The 24,769-nt window shown below is 34.0% G+C and overlaps 2 protein-coding genes across 2 annotated transcripts; both read left to right on the top strand.

Annotated features, from left to right (window-relative positions):
• Positions 1-8,550: 8,550 nt before the first annotated feature.
• On the top strand, positions 8,551-14,046 carry LOC21386484 (probable ubiquitin-conjugating enzyme E2 25). The gene is made up of 7 exons (XM_010094217.2): positions 8,551-8,732; positions 10,642-10,782; positions 10,902-12,074; positions 12,169-12,232; positions 12,727-12,866; positions 12,948-13,259; positions 13,457-14,046. The coding sequence occupies exons 1-7, from the start codon at positions 8,664-8,666 to the stop codon at positions 13,748-13,750; spliced, it is 2,193 nt and encodes a 730-aa protein (XP_010092519.1). The 5' UTR covers positions 8,551-8,663; the 3' UTR covers positions 13,751-14,046.
• Positions 14,047-20,574: 6,528 nt separating this feature from the next.
• On the top strand, positions 20,575-23,319 carry LOC21386483. Its single transcript, XM_010094216.1, has one exon. The coding sequence runs from the start codon at positions 20,575-20,577 to the stop codon at positions 23,317-23,319; it is 2,745 nt and encodes a 914-aa protein (XP_010092518.1).
• The last annotated feature ends 1,450 nt before the right edge of the window (positions 23,320-24,769 follow it).

Raw genomic sequence — 24,769 nt, 5'->3', positions numbered from 1 at the left:
TTTTTTAATTTGGGATTATTAAAATGACATGTTAAAGCTCTTATTGATGGATGAAATGGAGTGCAAAGTTGCTTTGTTCATTGTTTAACTACAATTATACATCTTCAAGAGATTCATTTAACTGACCGTGAAATTTGTCATTCTGAATCATTTTAATTGAAACAGCTCAAAGTGCCCGATTTCCAAAGTGTGGTTATATTTGGAGAGGACTTAATTCAATCATTGCAAAGTGTTGTCTCCTGAAGAACATGAACACGGTGAACTTATGTTAGAGTTATTGGCTCTTTATCTGAGCCCCACATCAGTTTTGAACTTTCTCTGTCTTCTATAAGTTATAAATATTAGCTCAATTTGTCACTCTTATCATTGTTATTATCCTAATTCTGTTGTTTTCCTTCTTAAGAGGTGGAGAAGCCTTCAAACACTAAATGTTGGTGCGATAGTTTAAATGTGTTAATATTTTCCAAATGTATCAATAACATTTTGTCCATCTTGGAAAAGTGTAAGACTATAAAAGCTTATAATATATAAAATTGTGTCTTGTAAAGCAAATGGAGACGACGGAGAGGATTTACTGCATTGTGCATGTGGAGTGATGAAGCACTAGTGCTGTTCATTAAAGCGTGATGGACAAAGTACATTCATGTGCTATAAATGTCGAAGTGATTTGTTTTGTGCCATTTGAGAGCAAGACAATATTATTGAACATTTTTTTTTTTTGCCTTATATGTTAGTTTTACATGTCACTGAGTCTTTGAAAAAACTCTTGGTGTCATATTTGGATGTACTTTTGGCACACTTGAAGAATAATCTAATTTTCTGTTAAATTTGAAAGAATTTCGACCTTGTTAATGACAAATCATTTTCCTACTTAACATATATTAGTTCTTTGAAATGATGCTTAAAGTGTCATTAGCATTTACATGGTAGAATTCTCCAGAATCATGTGCAAAGAAAGAGGTATATATGCCAAAACAGAGAGACATCCATATATATATATATATATATATATATACTCAGTTCAGTATTCACGATGCAAAGACTGCAAAATGCTAACCTCAGAGATTACCTTCGACGCTAGAAATACTAATTATAGATGTTGAGACTTCAATACGATTTAGTTGTCTTCATGTTCTTCCTTCCTTGCTCTACGAGTACTTTTTGCCAGAATTGCAACATGTTTCTTAGCCCCCATGAATTTGCATTTGAGGGGTTGCTTTGGAGTTCCCCGTTTGGAACGCCGAGGATGAGTTCAATGTTCGAGCCTCTAAGGGCATTCAAAAAGAAAAATTATTTCATTTTTATAGTGGTGGATAAGGCCAACTAATCTATTCAAGATGGTTTCATCAATTGTAGTTAGATAAAGTTAGGATAGTAATTAGCACTGATCAACAAACTCTAATGTGCGCAAGAATTATAAGCCATAAAAAAGGGGAGTACTGCTAAAGAACTCAACTTCGGAAGTTTGCATATTAATCCTAAAATTTGGTACACATGTGACGATTATGATGAGATTGGTGAATTTTCTCTACCCAAGCAAGGACATCAAGCGTGAATTTGCATTTGACTCACTTATGAAAGCCTTGAAACTGCTTACGGCCAATTTCAAACACAAATACACAATTTTAAGTTTCCTATCGAATCGAAAATTGCATATGAACTAATTCCAAGACACCTTTTTTAGTCACTTTGTTTTTTTTTTTTTTTAAAAGAAAAAAAAAGAAAAATGAGTCACTTTTGTTTTGCTTTGCTTTTTTTTGTTTTGTTTTTGTTTTTTTAATTAGAAGAGTAGGCAATGGAATCAGAAGTTAGTCTTGTAGCAACATACCAGTTTTTAACATTAACCCTAACTTAGAAGGCAACACAAGATTTGGACAATACCAAAATAATTGGATGTACTACTTTTACTTAGCTTTAAAATGTCCTAAAATTAATTTCTTAAACATCTTTACTAGTGAATCTCAAGGAATTAGCTTTTTATTTCATAACTTGTAACCACAAAACAGAATATCGGCATAATTATATAATTCTGTCTATTATCTATTATCTATCTATTTCGAGGTCTCCTTTTGTATTATTCCATTTATTTTATCTAAATTATTTTGTCCATTTATTTTGTCTAAATTATTTTGTCTTGTAGTGCTTTAACTTTTTTTTTATTCATCTTCTTTTTTTTTCCCTCTCTAAAAACTTTCATACTTTAGACTGCAATAAAGTAATATACTTTTTCTTTTTCATTTATATCCACTTTAATAATTTTTGTTAAGTATGTCCATACATGAATAATTTTTTACAACCCATAAAATATTTTTTTAGATATGCTCTTCATACATTCATTGTTTTCCCAGTTGCTCCACTAATTTATTTTTTCAACAAATGTGCCCCTACATACGCATCATTTTCTTGCCATATATTTTTGTAATTATTATTATTATTTTTTTTTTTGATAAAGGGAAAAATTTCGTTACCACAAGGAATGAATTACAAATTCAAAATAAAGTCGCACATGGCCCCCAATGCAATGAAATTCGACCCAAACGACTAGATCCACCAGTAAAATAATGATAGTATAAGGCCAAATACAAATGCCGACACTCAATGGGGAAAAGTCCGATCGACACATAAAAATCGAGCATGACCAAAGCTCATTAAAAAAGATCAAAATAATAGATAGATTAAACTAGTCAATCGAAACTAATCTCCAATTCGCAGGGACATAAGCAATACGGTATAGAGAAACCTCTAAGCAGACCTTAACTCCCACACCATCAGGAAACACCTGGAACGGATGAGACACACAAATCAAGCCAGAAGGTGGGAAAACTACCTCTGCTATTACAAAACAACATTTAAAGTATGGAGAAAACAATGTCGCCACACTACTATTACAAACTAAAACATACCCAAAAACTAAAAGAAAGCCCAAAGACTCATTATCACAAGCATTCGATGATGGCGCGGTCGGCGAGAGGATCATGAGGGAAGGAAGAAGGCTTCGAGAGGCAAGCGACGTAGCCGGATATCGAAACGCAGTGAGGAATCCGCATGCGCCAACGGCGCCCATCTCCATAGACGACACTAGCCTTGCCAAAAGAAACCCGCCGCCAAAAAATGCCTCCTAAATGTCCCGTTTATAATCTCCACTAGAAGTTAAATCCGGCATAATCAAGCCACCCCACGAAACACTACTACTACCATAGAAAAGCCCTTGACGAGATAAGTTTAGGGATTAATTTTTAAGGCGGAGGTCCAACGCACCCAAAAGCCGTGCCAGAACTCCGGCCAACACCTAAACTTTCTCTCTCACTCATTCCCGTTCTCTCTCTTAACACTCCGCAATTGTGATGGGAAGCCCTTGACGAGATAAGTTTAGGGATTAATTTTTAAGGCGGAGGTCCAACGCATCCAAAAGCCGTTTCAGAACTCCGGCCAACACCTAAACTTTCTCTCTCACTCATTCCCGTTCTCTCTCTTAACACTCCGCAATTGTGATGGGACGTTTTTTTTTTCTGTAATTAGTTTTGTATTTAACTGGTTCTCATTAAAATATGTTTTACCCATTACATGCACTTTATCTTACATCTTATCTTGTCTTATCTTACATATAGCAGGGAAATAGATAGTGAGTTCGATGTCCTATTATCCATGCTTTCATTTCCTCTTCTTCGTCCTCCACTGTTTCGTTTGTTTCCTTCTGTTTTTTTTTTCCTCCTTTATTGCTTTTGTCATTTGATATTTTGTTTCTTTTCTTCGCCTCATCCCTCCTTTTCTTTTCTTATTTTGTATTTTAAAATGTCTAATTTCATTTTTCTTTTTCATCTTTTTTTTTTCTCTTTTCGCCAAAAATTCCTCTATTTTTACAGCGTAATTTTTTAGAATACTGTTTTTTCAATGCTTTGCTCCTGTTGAAATAACTTTCTCTACTTCTACTTTGGTTCTCTTTTTGCCAAAGGTTCTTCTATAATTAAATTCTTATATGTTTTTTAACTTTTTTTTTCTCACTTGCTCCTTTCAACTTTACTAATTTGTTCATATTGAGGTAATTTTAAATTGTTTTTTTCCCTTTCCTTGCTCCTATTAAAGTAATTTATTTTATATGTATCTCTACTTATTTTTTATTTCTTTATTTTTGTTCAAAAGCTCTTCTAAAGTTTAATTCTTTTTTATGCATTTCTTTTAAATATTTTTTTCCTCGACTATTCTATTAAAAATATATATTTTTTAAATATATCCCTACCTAATTTTTTCTCATGTAATTCTTGTTATTTTAAAAGTGATTCATATAAATATATTAGTGTTAACTTTAAAAGTGATTCATATGAATATATTAGTGTTAACTGTATGTCAAGAACCAAATAAAATGTCTATTGTTAAATAAATTAAGAAATTAATAACACCGTAATCAAAACTTAACACGTATATAAAAGTTATAAAATTACTCATCACGTGTGTAGCATGTGACACTCAACTATGATATTATAAAATGAGAAATTCTATAGCGAAAACTAATGAGAAATTAGTTAACAAAAAACCTGATCTTGAAGTCAAGTTCATTATAGGAAAATAATGAAAAAAGAATGAACACAAATGTTAAACATGAGTTGTAGCTTATGCCTAAAGATGATAATTTTATCTGTTAACTCATTAATATGCGGGGAATTGCATTAAACGGGGTAGAAAAAATTTGTTTTAAGCGGATTCAGGTTGTAAACGCGTTAAAATTTTAACCCGTCAGGAGATCGCATGGCTAAAATGGATTTAAAAGTCCTCGATCCTATTCCCCCTTTTACCGGCCCCATTTAATTATATCCTATTTTTAAGCTAATATATTATGTATAATATGCTATAATATATAATTTTGAGTATAATATATTACTTAATATATAAGAAAATCTAAAACTACTTTTCTTTTATTTTTAACTTAATGTTTTGTATGGTTGTATTGATTATTTATTTATTTTACAATGAAAATAACGCAACAGATAAGTGAAACAACACGAGTACCCTAAATTTGTGATGGGAAAACATGTCTCGTACTTTATCAACATATGCATATTAATAGAGTGGGGATAGTGAGTGTTTTTATTTGCGAGATGAATTGGCGATAAGACCACTCTGCTCTGTTGCCACGTGTATGCGGATTTAAGTAATGCAAAAAAAAAAAAAAAAGAGTTATTGCTTTGTCTCAAGATTTCACCCCCTCCCCTCGAAAAAAAATCTCGTTAGAAGGGGAAACAAAAAGAGTAGCGAGTGAAAGTAGAGCATTTTATTGTAAAAAGTACAGAGAATCCGGTCCTAAAAATAAACAAAAGTGAAAAAAGCATGACACGTAATGTAGAAAGAAATATAAAAAGCTTTCAATTAACGAAATGTAAAATACCTTCAATTTTCAACGAGACGCCTACCAATCTAAGAGCAATTCATGTTACAATTGTAAATTTTATTTTTGAGTGTAAATAAATACTCTTTAATATAATTATATTTATTGTATTAAATTTTTTAAATTTTATAATTAGTGGTAAATTTGTTATTAAATTTAATATTTAATTGCTTTTAGTTGACGTGGAGCAAAATTGTAATTCAAAACTAGAGTTACCTTTTGTTATTATTTTTGAATTTTGAATACGTCTTGCCCACACCGGGCCTTGTTCGTTTCGCTGATTCGAGTTTAGAATTCGAGTTTTGTTACAGTAAAAAATTCTCACAAATAATCACATTTAACTTTTTTGTCACAGTAAAAAGCTCTCACATATAATCACATCTCAACTCAAATTCTAAACTCGAATCAGCGAAACGAACGAGGAAAAGCAATATATTTTCTCCCAAAACAAGCAAATGCATCTGACGTGGCACCACTGCATGCGTGGGTCCATTTCCCGTGACTATACTTTCACACGTGGAGACTCTCTTATTGTGATGAGTCATCCAGTCATAAAGCATCGCATCTGGGCCCCAGTTTTATAAGCTAAACTCTTTTTTGCTACAGTAAAAAGCTCTCACACAAAATCACATCTCAACTCGAATTACAAACTCGAATCAGCGAAGTGAACGGGCCCTAAGTAATGATTTAAATTGTGGATGTAAAAAAAAATATTATAATAAAAAATTAAATTTAAAGTTATATGAAAAAAATACGGTAGTAATTTGAGTAATGAAGTGATAAAAAAAAAAAAAAAAACAATACTGAATTCTATTTCGTCTTTTCTCTTAATCAGTCAACTCTTTTTAGTATCTTGGTCGCTAAGTTTGAGCCGTGCTCTGCTACTTTCTTGTCACCCAATCAACAACCATCAAGTCTGTACATCTACGGTTGAGATTTTCTGATTAAAAAAAGAAAGAATATTACTGAACGGGGACCCACAGCAGTGGCATAATTGGTAATTTATTTAGAAACAAAGTGTGTTTGCTAAGAAGAAAGGCCACTGCCCTTCTCACTTGTCGTCGTGATCAATGTTGATCTCTTCTTTTTATCAACAAAAAACAAAAAAAATAGAGATGTTGATCTCTTCTTCACGAAGAGCGCGAAGCCACCAAGCCAAAATTCTCTCGCTCTAACATATGCGTGTACAAAATAATATTATATTTTCATTCGATCTCTATATCTATCTCCAAAAGGAAAATCTAACGCCCAATTTGGTAATTGAAGCCGAGCCGCAGCCAGTTAAGCGAGCCAAACTTCTCATTTCATTTCTCGTTTCCGAGCGATAAAAATCTAAAAAATTACTCCAGTTTTAACTTTTAAGTGAATAACACGCTTGTCCTTATATGTCTTGATAAATCTATAAAAAATATTCTACAGAGCTTTAAAAGAGTTGAAAAATAACCATTCAACTTGTTAAAGTTTCTGAAATACCAAATGTGCCAGTTAGTGCTAGCCCAGTTCGCAAGGAATTGGTGGGTTAAAGGTAGACATCTTAAACTTGAATCATTCGAGTACTTAGATTGTATAAAAAAAAATTATCAAAAATGTCCTGAGTTATTTTTATAATTCATTTGAATATTATGCTAACCATTAATCATTTAAAATCAAACAAAATTTTTTAAAACTAAAAATTAGAAAGTTAAAAACAAAGAATGATCTATGATCTTTCTCTCGTTTTTTATTAGCTAGATGACATGTTTAGGCCCCGTTCACTTCGCTGATTCGAGTTTAGAATTCGAGTTTTTCTACAGTAAAAAGCTCTCACAAACAATTACATCTAACTTTTTTGCTACAGTAAAAAGCTCTCACATAAAATCACATATCAACTCGAATTCTAAACTCGAATCAGCGAAGTTAACGAGGCTGTGTATGAGCTAAAACGCCAAAGGCCAAAAAGGAGGGTGAAAATAGACCGGATGGTGTGGTGTGAGAAAATGGATGTCGATAAGTCGGGATCTAGTGTGTTGAAGTACTAGTGTGTTTGAAAGATGGCAGCTCGAGATCCAATGTGAGGTAGAACCAGTCTGATAATTTCAAATTCGACAAGTTGTATTCAAAAGAGATGAGTATGATATTCATATGATTAGATCAATCTATTCTGATAAGTGTTAGATTTTTTTTTAAAAATCTGAATTTATGTTCTTAAAATTTTTAATTCTTTTTCCTGAGTTTAGTCTTTTGATTTATTAATATAAAGATATTGTTTAAATATTGACTATTAAGGATATTTATGTTATTTTCAACAATCTGATTAGTTCATGGGTTATATTTTAACCATTTTATAAAATTTGTGGAATAATTTTGGGATAAATTTTAAAATTTAGAAGGTACTTTTTGGAATATCAACAACATAAAGCCTCAAATTTTGAGATAATTTAAAACTTAGAAAATATTTTTTAAATTATCAACATTATAAAGCAAACGTGGATTTAACAAAACCTTAAGGTTTTAAGATTTTCCCTTTCCTTTTTTTGTAGAATTAATTATAAAAGTTTCCTCGACTATATCCCTCTCTACTTCTAATTTTTAAAGTGTAATATTAATTCCCCAAACATATAAATTATTAACAAAAAAATATATATTGAGGTTTTCTAATGAAAAATAACACATAATTGACATACGGTACAATATTATATGAGTTTTGATAACTTTATCTATGTCTAAAAATAATTTAAATTGAATTAAAATTTGATGTAATTTAAAATTTGTAAGTGAAAAAATAAACTCAAAATATTTAAAAATAAAAATCTCTCATTTCAATTTCATGTGACTGCACCAAGAGGAGCTAACAAAGTAATTCTCTCCATGAAATGAAGCAACGATCCTCATTCTTTATTCTGTTAAAAATCCTTTTTCCGTTAATATTTCATAGACGAGGGAATAAATATATTATGTTTGGAAAATAAATATTGTTACTAGGGTTATAAATAGTTTAGGGAATTATTCGTTTTTTAATTTCTTTGAATAGATCTGCTCAAGCCTGACTGATAAAGCCGCCGCCGATGCCCGGGTGCGTGCGTCTCTAAGAAAGCCGAGTCTTTCTCTCCATTTATTTAATATTAATATTATTATTATTATTTATTGCTTTAACTCTATTTCTCTTTCTTTTCTCTCTTCACTCACCCCCTTTTAAAAATACCTCGTTTGCTCTCTCCATCCATCGTATCGTCTTGACTTTCCCTCACTTTCTCGCTCTCCAAACAGGTTGCGATTTTTCCCAGGTAGCGGCAATTCCGCGTCCATGGATCCCGACGTCGTCGAAATCCCGCCTCCGGTACCCCGGCCGCCGAGAATGCTCAAACACAAAGAGGTTAACTCGGCGATCCTTTTTTTTTTTTTCTGCCCCTTTAATTTCTCGATTAATTTGTTCAATTTCCCATTTCTCTCAAAGATTGAATCTTTTATCAGGCTCGATCGCTGAAATGAACTGAAATTAGTCTTTTAAGCGAATTTTTCATTTTTTTTTGTCTACTTATTTAAAGCTGATTGTTTTGATTGATGTTTTCCTGGGTCACATTCATGTCGCTTGTAGGTTGGAATTGAATTCACATTAATCAGATTTTGGTAAAGTCGGGATTCTCTGATTGGGAATGTTGTTAAGTAAATATTGTTTGTTTTACATAGGCTGATGCTTGAATTGCCTACTTTTGCTACAAGCGCACACATATCTGGCGGTATATCGAATTTTAGTTTGTCTATTATTAGGTTTCTGATTCATTCTGGTTATGGGAAATTTCATGTTTGTGATACATTTTAGAGGGTATTAGAAAAGGGGATGTTTTTGAGACTTTATTCTGCATTTTTATGCTAACGAATTCCGCCAAGGATATTGTCAGGATGTCTAATTATCCTTTTGTCCATAGTGTAAAAGGGTTAATGTACTCTTTTTCCTTTCTAGAGTTTTTCCTCATTGGTTTATTTATTTTTTCTTTTTGAAAGAAAAAAGAGGCGCGGGGTTTTTTCTTTTTTCTTTGTGAATTGTTCTTTGCTTAGGTTGTTTCATCTGGTTGCTTCTGTTTCTCTGTCTTCAGAACTGTTTTGCTTTTCCCTTTACGATACTCATCGTATTACTTTGTTTTTATTTCTTTCACAATAGTACAATAGTTGAGTGAACATCCTGATATGGGATATAGTTGCTAGCGGGTTGCCAATCTAGTCGGGATATTCTAGCCTCTTTGTTTTCTCTCTCCATTAAACAAAAAAAGTTAGAAATTTGGTTTTGTGTCGCTCGATTATTGTGAATGGATTATGTTTATGACATGATCATTGACCTATCTTCCTCGTTATTTCCTTCCACAGTTCTATTTTGTTCAGAATATTTAGCCTTGGCCCATATGCTAATCAATCAACGTGGTAGAATAAATAATGTAGGTCACATTGGAAAGGATTGAAATGCGTTCTATCCTGTTTTGCATTATTAGCTAGTTCTCTAGCTTTTAAAACCTTTTGGGACAAGTTATGCTGATCCTTATTTCCTGACGGTGCGCAAGAAATCTCTTAGTTATGTCCGTTGCTGATGTCTATTGTCTTAGTATTGTGGAGCTGGTGAATATTTGGGCATAGAACTTGGGTTTCCAATGGATAATAAGTACATTTTAATACACATATGATGTGTTTCTTTTTTTCTTTTTTTCCTTCTGGAACATCTAATTGTCTGTCATCTGCAATGAAACATTCTTTACTTGGAAAATCTCCAGTTCGTCAAGTGCTTTTATATGCTAGAGTTTCTCTATTCCATAGGGGAAAGTGCGAGTTCTTGGCCGGTGATAGGCTATATTGGTTCTATTGCATTCACAATAAATTAAATTAGAAAGATGTGATAGGCTATATTGGTTCTACTCCATTCACAATAAATTAAATTGGAAAGATGTAATAGGAAGATTATTTTATTTTGTTCTGGATTTGAAGACACCTTATCCTATTGTACCTGTAATTATTTTTCATCAATAAAGGCGTTTCTTATTAAAAAAATAAAAAATTAAGAAAATAAAAATCAATCAAACTAAGAATTTTAGGAAAAACACAATTGATAGATGCATTCTAATAATTTTAGTTCCTTTCAAAATGAGTATTACTGGAAAAATAACTCATGATTGTACCGTTTCATCTTCTGATATTGTTGGTGTTGTATTTTCCTCCTCAAAGTTTTTGAACATCTGGTTAGAAGATTCATGTGTTGTCAATCAGTGTAAGCTTAACTTGTCTTCATTTTTTCCTAGGTTATGCGGCATGATCTAATTGAACTTGATCAAGAGGAAGATAGTGTTGACCTCATGCTATTTGGCGAGGTAGATGAGAAAAATGTTAAAGGAAAGGCAATAAAATTTATTGCTGATGAATACAATGATCATTCAGTTGAGGTTGGTGATTAACTTAAATGAAAACCTACTCATTTGTATCTTTTCATTAGGCAATAGATGCCCAGTTTAGCTGAAACAATCCTCACTATGTTTAATTTATGTTACTTTTATCATTTCAGGAAGCTATGGTCAATCCTTTTGGACTCGCTGGTGTGGAAGCATTTGGATCGCTAAATGGGGTTGAGGCTTCTAAGACTTTTGTCCCACCATCGCAAAATGTAATCAACCTAGAGGATCAGAGCTCAGATGCATCTTGTGATGATGACAATGACGACACAGATCTGTTTTCTGAAGATTTTATGGATGTTGATGAGTATGCCATGTTGCAAGCTCACTTTGATAATGTGGATATTCCTCCTGGAATAGAAGCACCCATCCCTTTTATGTTGGATCGGCCGAAAAGTAAAAAGAAACCTGTTACCGGAGGTAGTTTTGTTCAAATGCCGTTTCCGATACAATCAGGTACTGTTGGTCTCAATGGCAACGATTCATCTTCGTCTTCTTGGTTATCAGAGCCTTCTCATTTTAGCATGAACCCAACCTCTGGGAATAGTTCAAACTTGCCGACCCAAATGGACTCTACGAGTCAGCCTACCATTGAAGTGGAACTATCACCACCTTGGTTCCCATCGCAGTCTTCCCAAAGTAAAAAGAAGCCAAATGCTTTGCAACATAGAGGGGCTGTTCCCAATGTCCCACTTGGCATAGCATCTAGATCTCGGTGGCGAAGACCTTTTCAGTATAGAAAGAAGCAACTTAATTTGAGTAGTTCAACTAATCATGATTCTGTAAATCAGTTAGAAGTGATGAAGCTCCCTTCTCGAGTTGAGCCATCTTTTTGGGATCCTCATATTCCTCACAACATAAAGAAACAAGTTGGTACAGATGCTTTTCACAGTTCAAGCTTTCCTGCGTATGCAGAGATGTCAAAGCTTCCTACTGAAGTGGGATCATCTCTCCCTTGGTCACAGGCACCTTTCAATCCTAATTTTAAGTCACCTTTCTTTATTCATACTGATTATTCAAGTTTTTGTCCTCCATTGGGTTCGGCATATCATCCTCAAGGTATCTACCCACGGGTTGGAAATTTTAACCATAATTTGAAGAATGATGTTGCCATAGGTGTTTCAACAGACAGTGTTGAAGAAGCACCTACTCCTAGCATGGATAGAGGTGAAATTATGAGGAAATTCCAGCTTTTCAAACAATTTGATACTGTTGATGATCATTCCGACCATCACTATACTAGAAATGGTTCTTCATCGACTAGCAATGGTTCTTCATTGAAGCATGTGAGTTTAGATGGTGCATTTCGTGCGTTTATTTATTATTTAATCTCCAATCTAAACCTTCTATGATTTTTTTTTCTTTCTTTCTTTCTGACAGTCATCAAAGAATTGGGCAAAGCGAATCCAGGAGGAGTGGAAAATTCTGGAGAAGGATTTGCCTGGTCAGTCCTTGTTCCATGTTTCTGTCGTATGCAGTGGCTAGGGGATTTTTCTTGTTGCATGATTATCTTTTTCATTTGGTCTTTGTTATTTGAAAATATCTATTTGGGGGATTCTTCATGATTGTTTTATAAGGGAATTTAGGGTTGATATGTGAACAATGTATCGGCAGAATGGTTATCATAAAGCTTTAGGTCTCGTTTGCTTCGCAGATTTGAGTTTTCAATTCGAGCTGAAATATGACATTTTCTGAGAGCTTTTAATTGTAGTAGAAAAAGTTAGATGTGACATTTTTTGAGAACTTTTAATTGTAGAAACCTAAAATTGAAAACTCAAATCGGTGAAATGAACAAGGCCTTAGCTATTCATCTGCACCCCCTCACTTCTATATCTCTTTTTCTTCTTTTTCCTTTTTTTTCGCCCCTTTCTATCCAGGTTTTGAAAGAGATTAATTTTCTTTTGTTTATCTTCCTGTCCACCTTTTATGTGTCGACAGATACTATATTTGTTAGGGTTTATGAGTCAAGAATGGATCTTTTGAGAGCTGTCATAGTTGGAGCAGAGGGGACTCCATACCATGACGGTTTGTTCTTCTTTGATGTCTTCTTCCCCAGCAGCTATCCCAATGTACCACCGGTATTTATCGATCCTTGAGTTTGAGGCGCAGTTTTTGTATCTCTTTACATCATTAGACTAATGGGAGTTTGCTTATTCCAGCATGTCCATTATCACTCTGGTGGCCTTCGACTAAATCCAAATTTGTATAATTCTGGGAAAGTATGCCTCAGTCTTCTCAATACCTGGTCTGGTGATAAGAATGAGAAGTGGATCCCAGGTACATCAACCATGTTGCAAGTTTTGGTCTCCATACAAGGGCTGATTTTGAATACCAAACCCTATTTTAATGAGCCTGGACATGCACCAACGAGTGGGTCGTTAGCTGGTGAGAAGAGGTCACTGCAGTACAATGAGAGCACATTTATCCTGTCTTTGCAAACGATGATGTACTCGATGAAGAGACCTCCAAGGGTAAACTTTGTCATATTTTACTTTCCATTTTCACATTTGTCAATGAAAAGATGGGGGATCAATTTCTTTTGGCCTATTTATTTTTGCATATACCATGCCTAGGGAAACTTTACTTTTTGTGTGCAGGTTACATTTACAAATATGCATGATACTTGTATTGTTCTAATTATTGAGACTTAAATCGTGTTTTGTTTCAGCATTTTGAGGATCTCGTAAGGGGACATTTCTGCAACCGCGCTCATGATATTCTGGTTGCTTGTCAAGCATACATGGATGGTGCTCAGGTTGGATGTCTGGTTAAAGGTGGTGTTCAGGATGTCGATGAGGGTGACAAGAGCTGCTCAAAGCAGTTCAAAGACTCTTTGGCCGGGCACGTGAATATGCTTGTCAAGGAATTTTCTAAAATTGGAGTTGAGGACTGTGAGAAATTTCTTTCACCAACCGTAAATGTGAACAAGAAAATGGGTAGCATGTCTCGGGTTGCTCCATGAATGCTTCCACCAAATCATGATGAGGAGTTCCATTAGTTTGACATAAACATTTTAAACTTAGGCTTCGTTCTTCGATTCAAATAGTCTAGACCTAATTTATAGAGGATATTTTGTGTATATCCCTCTCTTTTCAGACATGCATTTTGGGATATTGTACATAAATGAAAATATGGATGGGGATTACAGGGTCTAAGGCGCTGTTCATGAAACTGTACTCAGTGAACACTTGTAGAGCTAAATTATTGGTAATAGTGGTATATTTACTGCAATAATGAAAAGCTAATAGTAGTGTTGAATTGTCTTATAAAAAAAATATATATATATATATATATATATGTATATATAAGTGTTTTGAATTGTGGTTGAAGTTTTTTTTGCTAGCTCAATTCTTGTTCAATTTAAAATATCGACTAGGTTCTTATTTTTTGAGAGCAATCATTCATCCCAATTGATTAAAATCGCGCTCCTCACATAAAGTGAGTTTTGTTAGAAGGATATGTGAGACTCAATTTAGTGGGACTCATTATTTTAAGAGTATGGAGTTTTAACTCATCGGAATATATATCATTTTAAGTTCCCTAAGCATCTGACGTGATGAGTACGCGATGCATGGTCCCAACTGCAAAGGGGGGGCATGACAGCTTAGGGACAGGGGTATGGCAAAAAATAGCAGTAAATATGTATGAAAAATAAAAATGATGCGCACACACAACAGAATAGTGCAACGGTTAGGTAGCTGAATGTAGTTGACCCATGAAATTTGGCTTATAAGTAACTTGTTTCGAGGTTCGGCCCTGTTTGGATTGACTTCTTATTTATAGGCTTTTGAAACGGGCTTGGAACAAACATATTTCTTGGGACTTGTTCTAGGCTTCTAGCAAAACGTCCTCGAGACTTTTGGAGAAAGAATTTAAAAGTACGTTTAGAGTAAAAATTTGTGTTATGGTTCGGATCATAATTCGTAGCTTGTTATAATATTTTTTTTTCATAAAAAATACACGTAAATCGAGAATAATTCTGAATTATAATTCTAAATTCATAAACCAAACGTACTCTAAGAGTCTATTTAGTTTTATGACTTAAACTCATTATTTTAATTATGCTCTTTTATTAAAAAAATTTAAATAAAAAAAAATTTGTGCCAATGAGTTCTCTCACAAAATTTAAATTTAAAATCAAAATTACTGATTTAAACACGTGAATTAAACAAGCCATAAGAAAAGTTAAAATGAAACATTTTTTATTTACATTTTAACCTCTTATTTATAATAACAAATTAAAAGTTCCATCTATGTATGCTTTTTCACAATAAGAATTTTTGATTTATTTCACTAAAAAATAAGTTTAAAAGCTCTTATGTATGAAAAAAAAAATCTTTCATGTATTATTTAAACAGCTTAAAAGTAAAAGCTACTCTCCTCTAACAACAACAAAAAAAAAAAAAGAAGCTGCCCTCCAAGGAAAAATAAAAAGACAAAAAAAAAGAAAAAATACCCTAAAAGCTACCCACACTAGTAAGGATGTAAATGGAGCACCACCCCAACCCGCCCCATTCGAGAGGAATGGGGTCGCCCTGCAACCAATTAGGGCATGGTTTGGGGCGGGTCATGCTCCGTTTAATAAGTTGGGCAAGGCGGATTGTTCTGAATTTGTATTATTTATATTACGTTTAATTGATGTATTCGTGATATAATTTAAATTATAATTTTTAATTTATTATAATTTAGAATAATTCTGAATTATGATTCTAAATTTACGTAAAAAATGACTATTTATATTTAAAAAAAAAAAAAATACCCTAAAAGCTACCCACACTAGTAAGGATGTAAATGGAGCACCACCCCAACCCGCCCCATTCGAGAGGAATGGGGTCGCCCCGCAACCAATTAAGGCATGGTTTGGGGCGGGTCATGCTCCGTTTAATAAGTTGGGCAAGGCGGATTGTTCTGAATTTGTATTATTTATATTGCGTTTAATTGATGTATTCGTGATATAATTTAAATTATAATTTTTAATTTATTATAGTTTAGAATAATTCTGAATTATGATTCTAAATTTACGTAAAAAATGACTATTTATATTTAAAAAAAAAAAAGAGAGAAATCCTTGATTACTCGATTAAGATTTCATTTCCGTCCATCGTCAAACCCTAGCCCGCCTCTCTCTCTCCCCCCGGCGTCCACAGTCGTCCTCCGCCGTCACGGCATTCCGGCGTTCACCGTCGCTTCCGCCGATCGTCGTTCGTAATCCGTTCCGTATATTCAGGTATTAAGTTGAACTCTCTTTTTCTCTCTCTGAAATTCATTTTGGATTCGAGTTCTTCTTTGGGTGCTCTTTTAAGTTTGTTGCTTGATTTCAAGAAAAGGATATTGACCAAATTTTTGAATCAGTTTATGTAAATTTTTGTAAGCTCTAAATCCTTTTTAATGTTTTTTTCTCGTGTATTGCTGCTAGTAATTTTTTTCTTTCTTTTTTTAGATTTCCAGTTTGGTGTTCTGAAGGTGGTTGATTTCTCCTTGCCATTTTACGCTGCAATAGTTTGATTCAGGAGTGTTATACTACTTGATGAAGGAATTTGTTTCCACTCTGTGTGATCTTTAGGATTTCCTATTCTAAAATCCAATCAATCTCAAAATATATGTGCTCATGTAATGCTTTAGAGGTTCATTAGGCCTTCGTTTCAATTTTTTTGAGTCTTCTTTTCTGTTCTTGTAAGTATGTATGATTGATGATCTAATTATTTTTAAGGATGTTCTTTTCTGTTCTTGTAAGTACTGATTTGCGAAAGAATTTAGGCTTTTATTTGTAAGGATGTTCATATGTTAATTAAATTAAAGGATTCTCCTGTTGTGCAACTCTAAATTCTTGATACATCTCAATATATTTATTCATTCTCTATATTATCGATGACTACTCTAGCTGCAAATCTACATTTTCTTTCAATTGTTTGATTACTTGGTGGGTGGTATAGTTGTCATATGCGTTTGGTTACAATGAGCTCTGCATGCAGCTCTATAGTATTTTCCTCGAGAACAAGAGAGTAATTTATTCTTAGTCTAAATTTGCTTTTATTATTTTGTAGAATTAATGGAGTCATCAAGTATTAATGAGGAAGTGGAATTTATGCCGAGTGCTTCTAATCATGGGGCTGAGAGTACTTATCAAGTCGTAGAGGAAGATATAGTTTAGGAAGGAAGAAAAAGAACTTGCAATCTGTTGTATGGGATCATTATGATATAGAAAAGATTAATGGGAAAGAGAGAGCAATTTGTAAGCATTGTGTGAGGATATTGGGAGGAGAAAGTAAAAATGGTACAAGCCATTTGCATAAACATTTGAGTAGATGTCCTAAGTTGAAAGGAGACACAAATAAAAGACAAAAGAGAAGTGGTGGGACTCCTTCAATCGGTGGATACAATTTTGATCCGGAGTTGCTTAGAGAGAAAATAGCCATATGATTATTTTGCATGAATATCCTTTGAGTATCGTGGAGCATGTTGCTTTCATTGAAATGATGAGCGTTGCATGCCCCATGTTATGATGATGTTGAGAAACACCATTAGAAGCGATATGTTTAAGATATATAAGGAAAAGAAAGAGAATGCAATGCAGCTAATGGAGAAAAACTCAAGTAAAATTGCTGTTACAACTGATATGTGGACAGCTAACAACCAGAAGAGAGGGTACATGACTGTGACAGGACACTTTATTGATGAATCTTGAGTTTTAAGATCCCAGATTTTGAGTTTTCAACATCTTCCATCTCCACATGATGCTCCGACATTAACTAATGCATTGATTGATTGTTTGATGGACTGGAATGTAGACCACAAATTGTCTACATTGACAGTAGATAATTGTACGACAAATGATGCTATGATTCCGCTTGTAAAGGAGAAGTTGTCTGGTGGTTTGCTACTTTTGGATGGGAAGTTATTTCATATGTGTTGTGTGCATATTTTGAATCTCATTGTGAAGGATGGTTTAGAGGTTGCACTGAGAAAATTTGTGAAAGCGTTTCTTACTGGTCTGGGACACCAAAAAGAATGGAAACATTTGAGGGGGTTGCTCGTCAATTGAAGATACATAGTACAAAGAAGATTGCCCTCGATTGTCCGACTAGATGGAATTCAACCCACACGATGCTTAGTGTTGCATTATATACAAAGATTGAACAACACAATTCTCAATACAAGTCGGTGCCTTAAGAGGATGATTGAACCTTGGCAGCAGATTTATGTGAGAAGTTGCACTTGTTTTATCAAGTGACTGAGCTGTTTTCAGGGATAAAGTACCCCACAACTAATCTTTTTTTTTTTAATTTTTTATTCTGAAGATCTGTGAGATAAAAATGTCAATTTGGAATTGGTTGGCTTCAAATGATCCTTACCTCAAGGACATGGCAAGTGCAATGATGGATAAATTTGAGAAGTATTGGAATGAAATCACGGAGTGATGGCTATTGCAACTGTTTTGGATCCGAGATTCAAGAATTGCCAAATCAGTCATTACAAACTGCTTATGAATCTAGGATAGGAATCAAATCCAACAAACATTTGAAGCACTAGAGAAACAAAAGCAGCTAGTATATGGGCTACAAAATTCCTGAAACAAGAAATATAACTAACAGAATCACAAGAAGAAGCTAGAGAAATTTGATGAAGGATATCATCAATCACATTTGAGTCGGATGATCGCAGCTTTCGCTTACTAACAGCGTGCACCACATTCACTGCATCAGTCTCTACGACTTAATTGAGAAAGCCATTTTCTACACATTATTGAATTGAAAATTTTAATTATCAGTTTTTTAAGGATTGAAATGAATCCTTATTTTTAAAATACTACTTGTTCTGTATATTTTTTTAGGACATACCTTTTTATTCACGTATGATGTTACATAATTTTTTGCTCACCTTCTTTATATCTGTGACCAAAAGGTAGGGAAAACTTTTGTCACTTTTTGTTATTATTTGCATTTATTATTTGACACGTGGACTTTACTAACATAATATATTATTATTTAAATAAAAAATAAGATAATGGAGTCTACATATCAAACACTGAATGTAGATAGTGACGTTAACATTTTTTTGAAGGAAAACTGTATAGAGAGTCCACATCGGCCAATAACAGAGCCATGATTTATCAATAAGGGGGGTTAATTTTTTTTAATCAAGATTATACTAATATATATATATATATATATATAACAGTTTTTGTTTAGTAAATTAATTTATGACATATTAATACATGAAAATATTATTAATATTGTATATAAGTAGGAAAATATATCACTGTCAATTATATAAAAAGTGACAATATTAATTTTTTCAATTTCAATTCTTTGAACCTTTTTGGGATGCTTGGAAACTAAATTTTCAAATTTTGGAATAGATTGACCATCTTCTCCAAATTGTTTGATCTTGAATATTTTTCTTTTAAAAAAATGCATCAATTGTTAGCTTCCTAATGAATAATAAAAATTCAGAACTGAAAATAAATTTTAAGACTTTAAATAAACTGCACTATATAAATCTAGTAAACTATACACACCTATGTCATTATGCCAACTTAATTTTTTAATAGAAAATTATAGTTTCTGTTTTACAAATTAAGTATAAAATCCAACTAAAATAACTTAGTTACATTTATGTATATAACCCTTTTATTTTTTTAAAATCTAAATAGTTGGTACAATAACATATAGAGAACTATTAATTTAAAGGGGATCAAATTTAATTTATACACATATCCTACTACAGTAAAATTAAAACCATTATAGGGGGTTTTGGGGTATGGCCACCCCTGCCGCTCCCCAGCTCCGTCATTGACAGCAGCTTTAACCCAATTTCCTCTCACCATTTCGGTTTTTCCAAGAGCCTTTTTGTTGACTTGGACCTAGCCATCTTCCTTATTGTTCTATAAGAAGACATCTTCCAATTAGTGTCATTGTGTTGTTTTCCTTTGTCCATCGTGTTGCTGACGGAATTGACGAGGGTTGTACCCATTTTTCTAAGTCAATCGGTCTATTTTAAATGAGGAAAACCAAGCAAACTGGAACTTCATCTTTCTTTTTTTGAAAAAGTAAAATTGCAATCCAAAATTAAGAAAATATGTCGCAGTAATAATGATATAAATGACCTCGTAATACAATGAAGCTTAATCTCAACTACAAATCGATTCTACTAATAAATTCTAATAAAACACATAAGAGATCAAATATACACTAAGTTCCAACAATAGAAAATAAAAAATAATGCACACCAACCATCAATCACACGAATGACTCTTTCAACAATTTGAGTTAGCAAAAGACAAATTTTGAGGACGAGTAGAGGGAAAGAAAAAAGAGAAGAAATTTTAGTAGAAACAAACGCCATTTTTTTTTTTTTTTTTTTTATACAACATCATTTCTACGCTATGCTTTTATCCCTTGCGCTCTATATATTATTACTACAAATGAATAAGTTCTTGATCCAAAAGAAAAAAAAAAAAAGTAAAAACGGTGCCTACTAAAGCATATTCTATACAATACTTTGTAGATATTGTTGTTGATTTCAGTTGAGATGATAATCACTAAAAGACATCTATATAGATTCAATATATGAGTCATGAGATACATTTTATTAGTAGTGGTGATAATCACCACAATTATGGATATCATTTTTTTTTCTTTGTGAAATTGACAATTTTCACTAGGAATATCACACGCTTTTGGACTATTTCCACATTAGAATACTTATGACCAAGTCTACCTCTTGAACTATAACTCTTCTTCATCTTCTTTTCCCATACCAGTGAGAATCACTGCAACCATTTTGATGGCTATCTTCAAGAACTACTCTGCTTCCACCTCTTCTTCAAAGAGGTGGTACTACATCAATATTCACCCGTGGCTTCTTCTCATCATTTTCACTTTCTACACTTCCTTTTCCTCAAACTTTGTTCCATGTTTTCCAGCTAGTCCTTCATCTACAATCTCATATTCCGATCACTGTGCTTCGTTTGTTCCCGGAACAAACTGGACGGTTATTGGCTATGCCTCTCCAATACATTTCCCACGACATACGGGCTACTACACCACCAGTGACCCCAATATTGCAGACACAAGTTTGTTTTATGAGGTCACAAATTCTCTTGCTTTCAGCTTATGGAGGGTCTATGAAACTGATGTCCAAGGCTTGTTCAGTGTTAAAGGAAATTTGATACTTTATAGAGGCAGTAATATTTACTCTGGGAGTAATGTCACGCTTAATCGGTCTTACCATTCGAATCCCGTTTATCTTGAGCACGCGAATTCTTATACAAGAGGTTCTATGAGGTTCAGGCTACATGGGTTTTGGTCACTATCTTCTGGAAAGCTCTGCATGGTTGGAGAGGGTTATTATTATCCAAGAGGTGAGTCACTGACTTTTCCTGCTTTTCTTAAGCTCCATAATCTCAAGAACTCTTCTGATCTCACTAGCGTGGTTACTGGAACAGTGGAAAGCTTGATAAGTTCCGATCATAATGATCCGAACTACTTTAGTCCCATCTCTGTCGTGTTGTTTCCCCGTTTGAACTACGAGTACACATTGATTTCACATGAATTTGATAATAGTACTTCTAGTTCTAGTATTGAAGGTGATGTTTCAACCCCTGGTTTGTCATATAATTCTTTGCCAAGGTCATTATGTTCACTGTTATCCTCTAGGACTTTGAGCCTGAAATATGCAAGCCATTGCAGCAATAGTTCTGAAAAGAAGTGTAATCCATTAGGGGAGTCTCTGATCCAGCTTCCTAGTGTTCTTTCGCTCGATGAAATTGAATGTGCGGAAACTAAACTGAGGCTGCGACTTTTGATAAAGCTTTCCCGTCAGTTTGCTGATATCGGGAACTACAGAACGTTTGATCCCAATACAACATTGGTTGGGGAAGGGACTTGGGACGCAAAGAAGAATCAGTTACTCATTGTGGCTTGCCGATTTCTGAACGTGACAGATTCTTGGGCTAAGGCTTATGTGGGAGATTGTTCTACAAGGTTAAGCCTTCAATTCCCTGCAATTTGGACAATTGGCAACACTAGTAGCATTGTGGGACATGTTTGGAGCAACAAACCTGTCTCAGATTCGGGTTACTTTGAGAAGATCAGGTTCGAAAGTCCTGCTAGCATTTTGGTAGGGGCTCCGGGCTTGAAGTACGAGTACACAAAGATTGAGAAGGTAAGAAAGTGGTGCCCCAGAAAAGCGCTTGCTAAGAAGAAGGGAGAAATATACCCGAGCGCACTTTCGTATGATATGATGTTTGACATATTTGCTAAAAGGGCTACAAGAAGAATCGCAAGAGGGTATGCCGAACCCCTCTCTGTTGGAAGTCAGTTCTACGGCAGGCGTCGGTATCAAAACCACTTCTCAAACTCAACTCTTGCAGATGAAGAATATGTATACCCAACCAATATTAGCTATGGAATAGGCCTATACAACAGATCAGGGGAATCAAATGAGACATGGCATATCTCTGCTGAAGGCGTCTATGATGTCACAACAGGAAGCTTGTGCATGGTAGGATGTAGACATGTTGTCTTAAACCATATGATTGATAGAAACGTGGACTGCGAGATCCTTGTCAAATTCCAATTCCCTCCAAAGATTTTTCATGAGGGTGAAGGCTATATCAAGGGAATCATAGAAAGCAAGCGAGAAAAGTCCGACCCTCTTCACTTCGAACATTTGGACTTGTCCTCGGCTGCTTCTGTCATCGTCGAAGCACACGAGTCCATTTTAAGGACTGATGTGGAGATTATTATGGCTATGATCTCCAACTCACTTGCTTGTGTTTTTGCAGCGTTGCAACTCTTTCATTTCAGAAGGTATCGTGATGTTCTTCCCTTTGTTTCCCTTACCATGATATCCACTCTAACTTTGGGCTACGCAATACCACTTTTGATGGACTTGAAATCCATGCTCATGACAAGTTTCGAAAGCCAAAATGTGTTGCTTGGAAGTGGCGGATGGCTTGAAGCCAAAGGAGTAACTGAAGGGGCAACAGCATTGATTCTGTTCTTGTTGCAATGTTGTCTCCTACAGCTCACATGGTCGGCGAGATCATCCAATGAAAACCGAAATGGGCTTCAAATTGCTGAGAATGAGGCTCTTTTGGTGTCCTCACCATTGTACGCTGGATGCGCCTTTTTAAGTATTTTCTTCACTTGGAGAAAAAGAAAACATGATCTTGTCATGCTTTCCTCAGCCTCTTTCACAAGTTACAAGGAGAACCCCATTTGGGATTTCTTAAAATCTTATGCTGATCTACTCTTGGACGCCTTTCTTTTGCCCCAAATCCTTCTCAACACATTCAGGGATTCTAGAGAGAAGGCTCTATCCTCTTACTTCTACATTGGAACAACTCTTGTTCGATTGTTGCCTCATGCATATGGTCTTTACCGGGCTCAGAACTCGTCGTTCAAGTTGGTTTCAATCGCTTGGGATGTGATAATTCCTTGCGGAAGTCTTCTTTTTGCCATAATCATTTACTTGCAGCAGCGGTTCGGAGGTCTTTGCATCCTTCCGTTTAAGTTGTGTGTATGAGAAGGTTCCTAATGGCTGTTCAAGTTTTCAGTACCATTAGTTTAGGTTCTGTCCTCGTTTTATAATTTGCCATATGTTGTTTCTTAATTTCCAAAGTACTCTCTATGTAACTTTTAGGTATGGATTAAATTTCCGTAGTTTTATGAAGGCTTTAAGTTATAAAAATATGAAACTGCACCAAAACTTTCTGCACTCGTAACACAAAATTTCAGCATTACAGTTTAACTCGGGTTTCTTTCTTCCACTTAGTCTAGGCCAAATTTATACACGAAAGCCGGAACATTTTCTTTATGGAAATGAAAATGTTGATGGGATTACTGGGAAGAAATTTCTTCCCATGAAACTTGAAAGCAGGCTTCAGTGAAAACTTATAGAGCTAAAACTGTTAAATAAAGCTGCATTGTGAAGCTACGTATGTACAATATTGGGAAGGTGATTATGCATAATTGTGACTAAAAATATGGTAATCGTCAAGGTTGCCATATTTTATGGTGCCAAAACCAATGAAATTTCTTATGTTTTTCCTTCCAAGTCGAAGAAAAATCGGTACTTATTTATTCTTAGTTGATATTTATTAGACAGAGGATGTACATCCAAATTTTTATATATTATTTTTTACCTAAACAAATGTTCATATTGATGAGGGAGACCCTCAGCTGGAAATGACCAATAGTTAATATGATTATGTGCCTAATTAGTCCCTGTACTAGTAAATTATGACAATTTGACCCATAAAATTTTAACTTTGGTAAATTACTCCTGTACTTTTGTTTTTCAATTGTTTTCGTTCATAGCACTGAATTTAATGAACGGTTTCTGAAATTTAATATAAATAACCATAATAGATAAACTTTTATAAATAATCATAATAGTTAGTGAGAGAGAAAACTTTCTTACTATTCATCATCTTCTTATGTACAAATACAAGCTCTCACAGACCATCTATATAGGTCAAGAATTATAAAGTAGGAGAGGCTAAAAGCCATAAGTTATAATAATAAAATACTACTAATAGAGTGTTAATTGGGAGATTATAAAGGTTATGAAATACCAAATATTAATGGTAATAAAAGTGGAGATAATGAAATTCATTAGGATGTTAGGAATATGAAGATCCACTCTAATGAATTAATTTATTCAAAACACAACCATATTTTAATTATACAAACATAATTAAGTCATATATCTCATTAAACAATAACAACGACATTCAGTTTCCATCAGCTACTTGGACTCTAAAGAAAAGTTCCCAATTATATTCTCAAGATAATCAGATTCAGTCAAAAAAAGAAAAAAGGCAAAAATATCATTTATGGCCCTTTTGCCAAAAAAAAAAAAAATCTATAAATTTTAAAGCCAAAACATAATTTTCAAAAATTAACACCAAAATAAAATTTCAGAAAAGTATTCAAATCGCATAAATATTCCTCGAGTTCCCTACAATAGAATA

The sequence above is a fragment of the Morus notabilis genome, unplaced genomic scaffold (assembly GCF_000414095.1).
Source record: "Morus notabilis unplaced genomic scaffold, ASM41409v2 Scaffold339, whole genome shotgun sequence".
In the NCBI taxonomy this organism is placed as follows: domain Eukaryota; kingdom Viridiplantae; phylum Streptophyta; class Magnoliopsida; order Rosales; family Moraceae; genus Morus; species Morus notabilis.
The sequence above is the reverse complement of the archived record's forward strand: the minus strand, read 5'-3'. Positions and strand labels throughout refer to the sequence as shown.

Bases quoted from the DNA above. Each gene is read 5' to 3' on its own strand.
- LOC21386484 (XM_010094217.2), top strand. From the start codon at position 8,664: ATGGATCCCGACGTCGTCGAAATCCCGCCTCCGGTACCCCGGCCGCCG. The intron at 8,733-10,641 runs GTTAACTCGGCG...ATTTTTTCCTAG, and splicing joins GAATGCTCAAACACAAAGAG to GTTATGCGGCATGATCTAAT. The intron at 12,867-12,947 runs GTATTTATCGAT...TGCTTATTCCAG, and splicing joins GCTATCCCAATGTACCACCG to CATGTCCATTATCACTCTGG.
- LOC21386483 (XM_010094216.1), top strand. From the start codon at position 20,575: ATGGCTATCTTCAAGAACTACTCTGCTTCCACCTCTTCTTCAAAGAGG.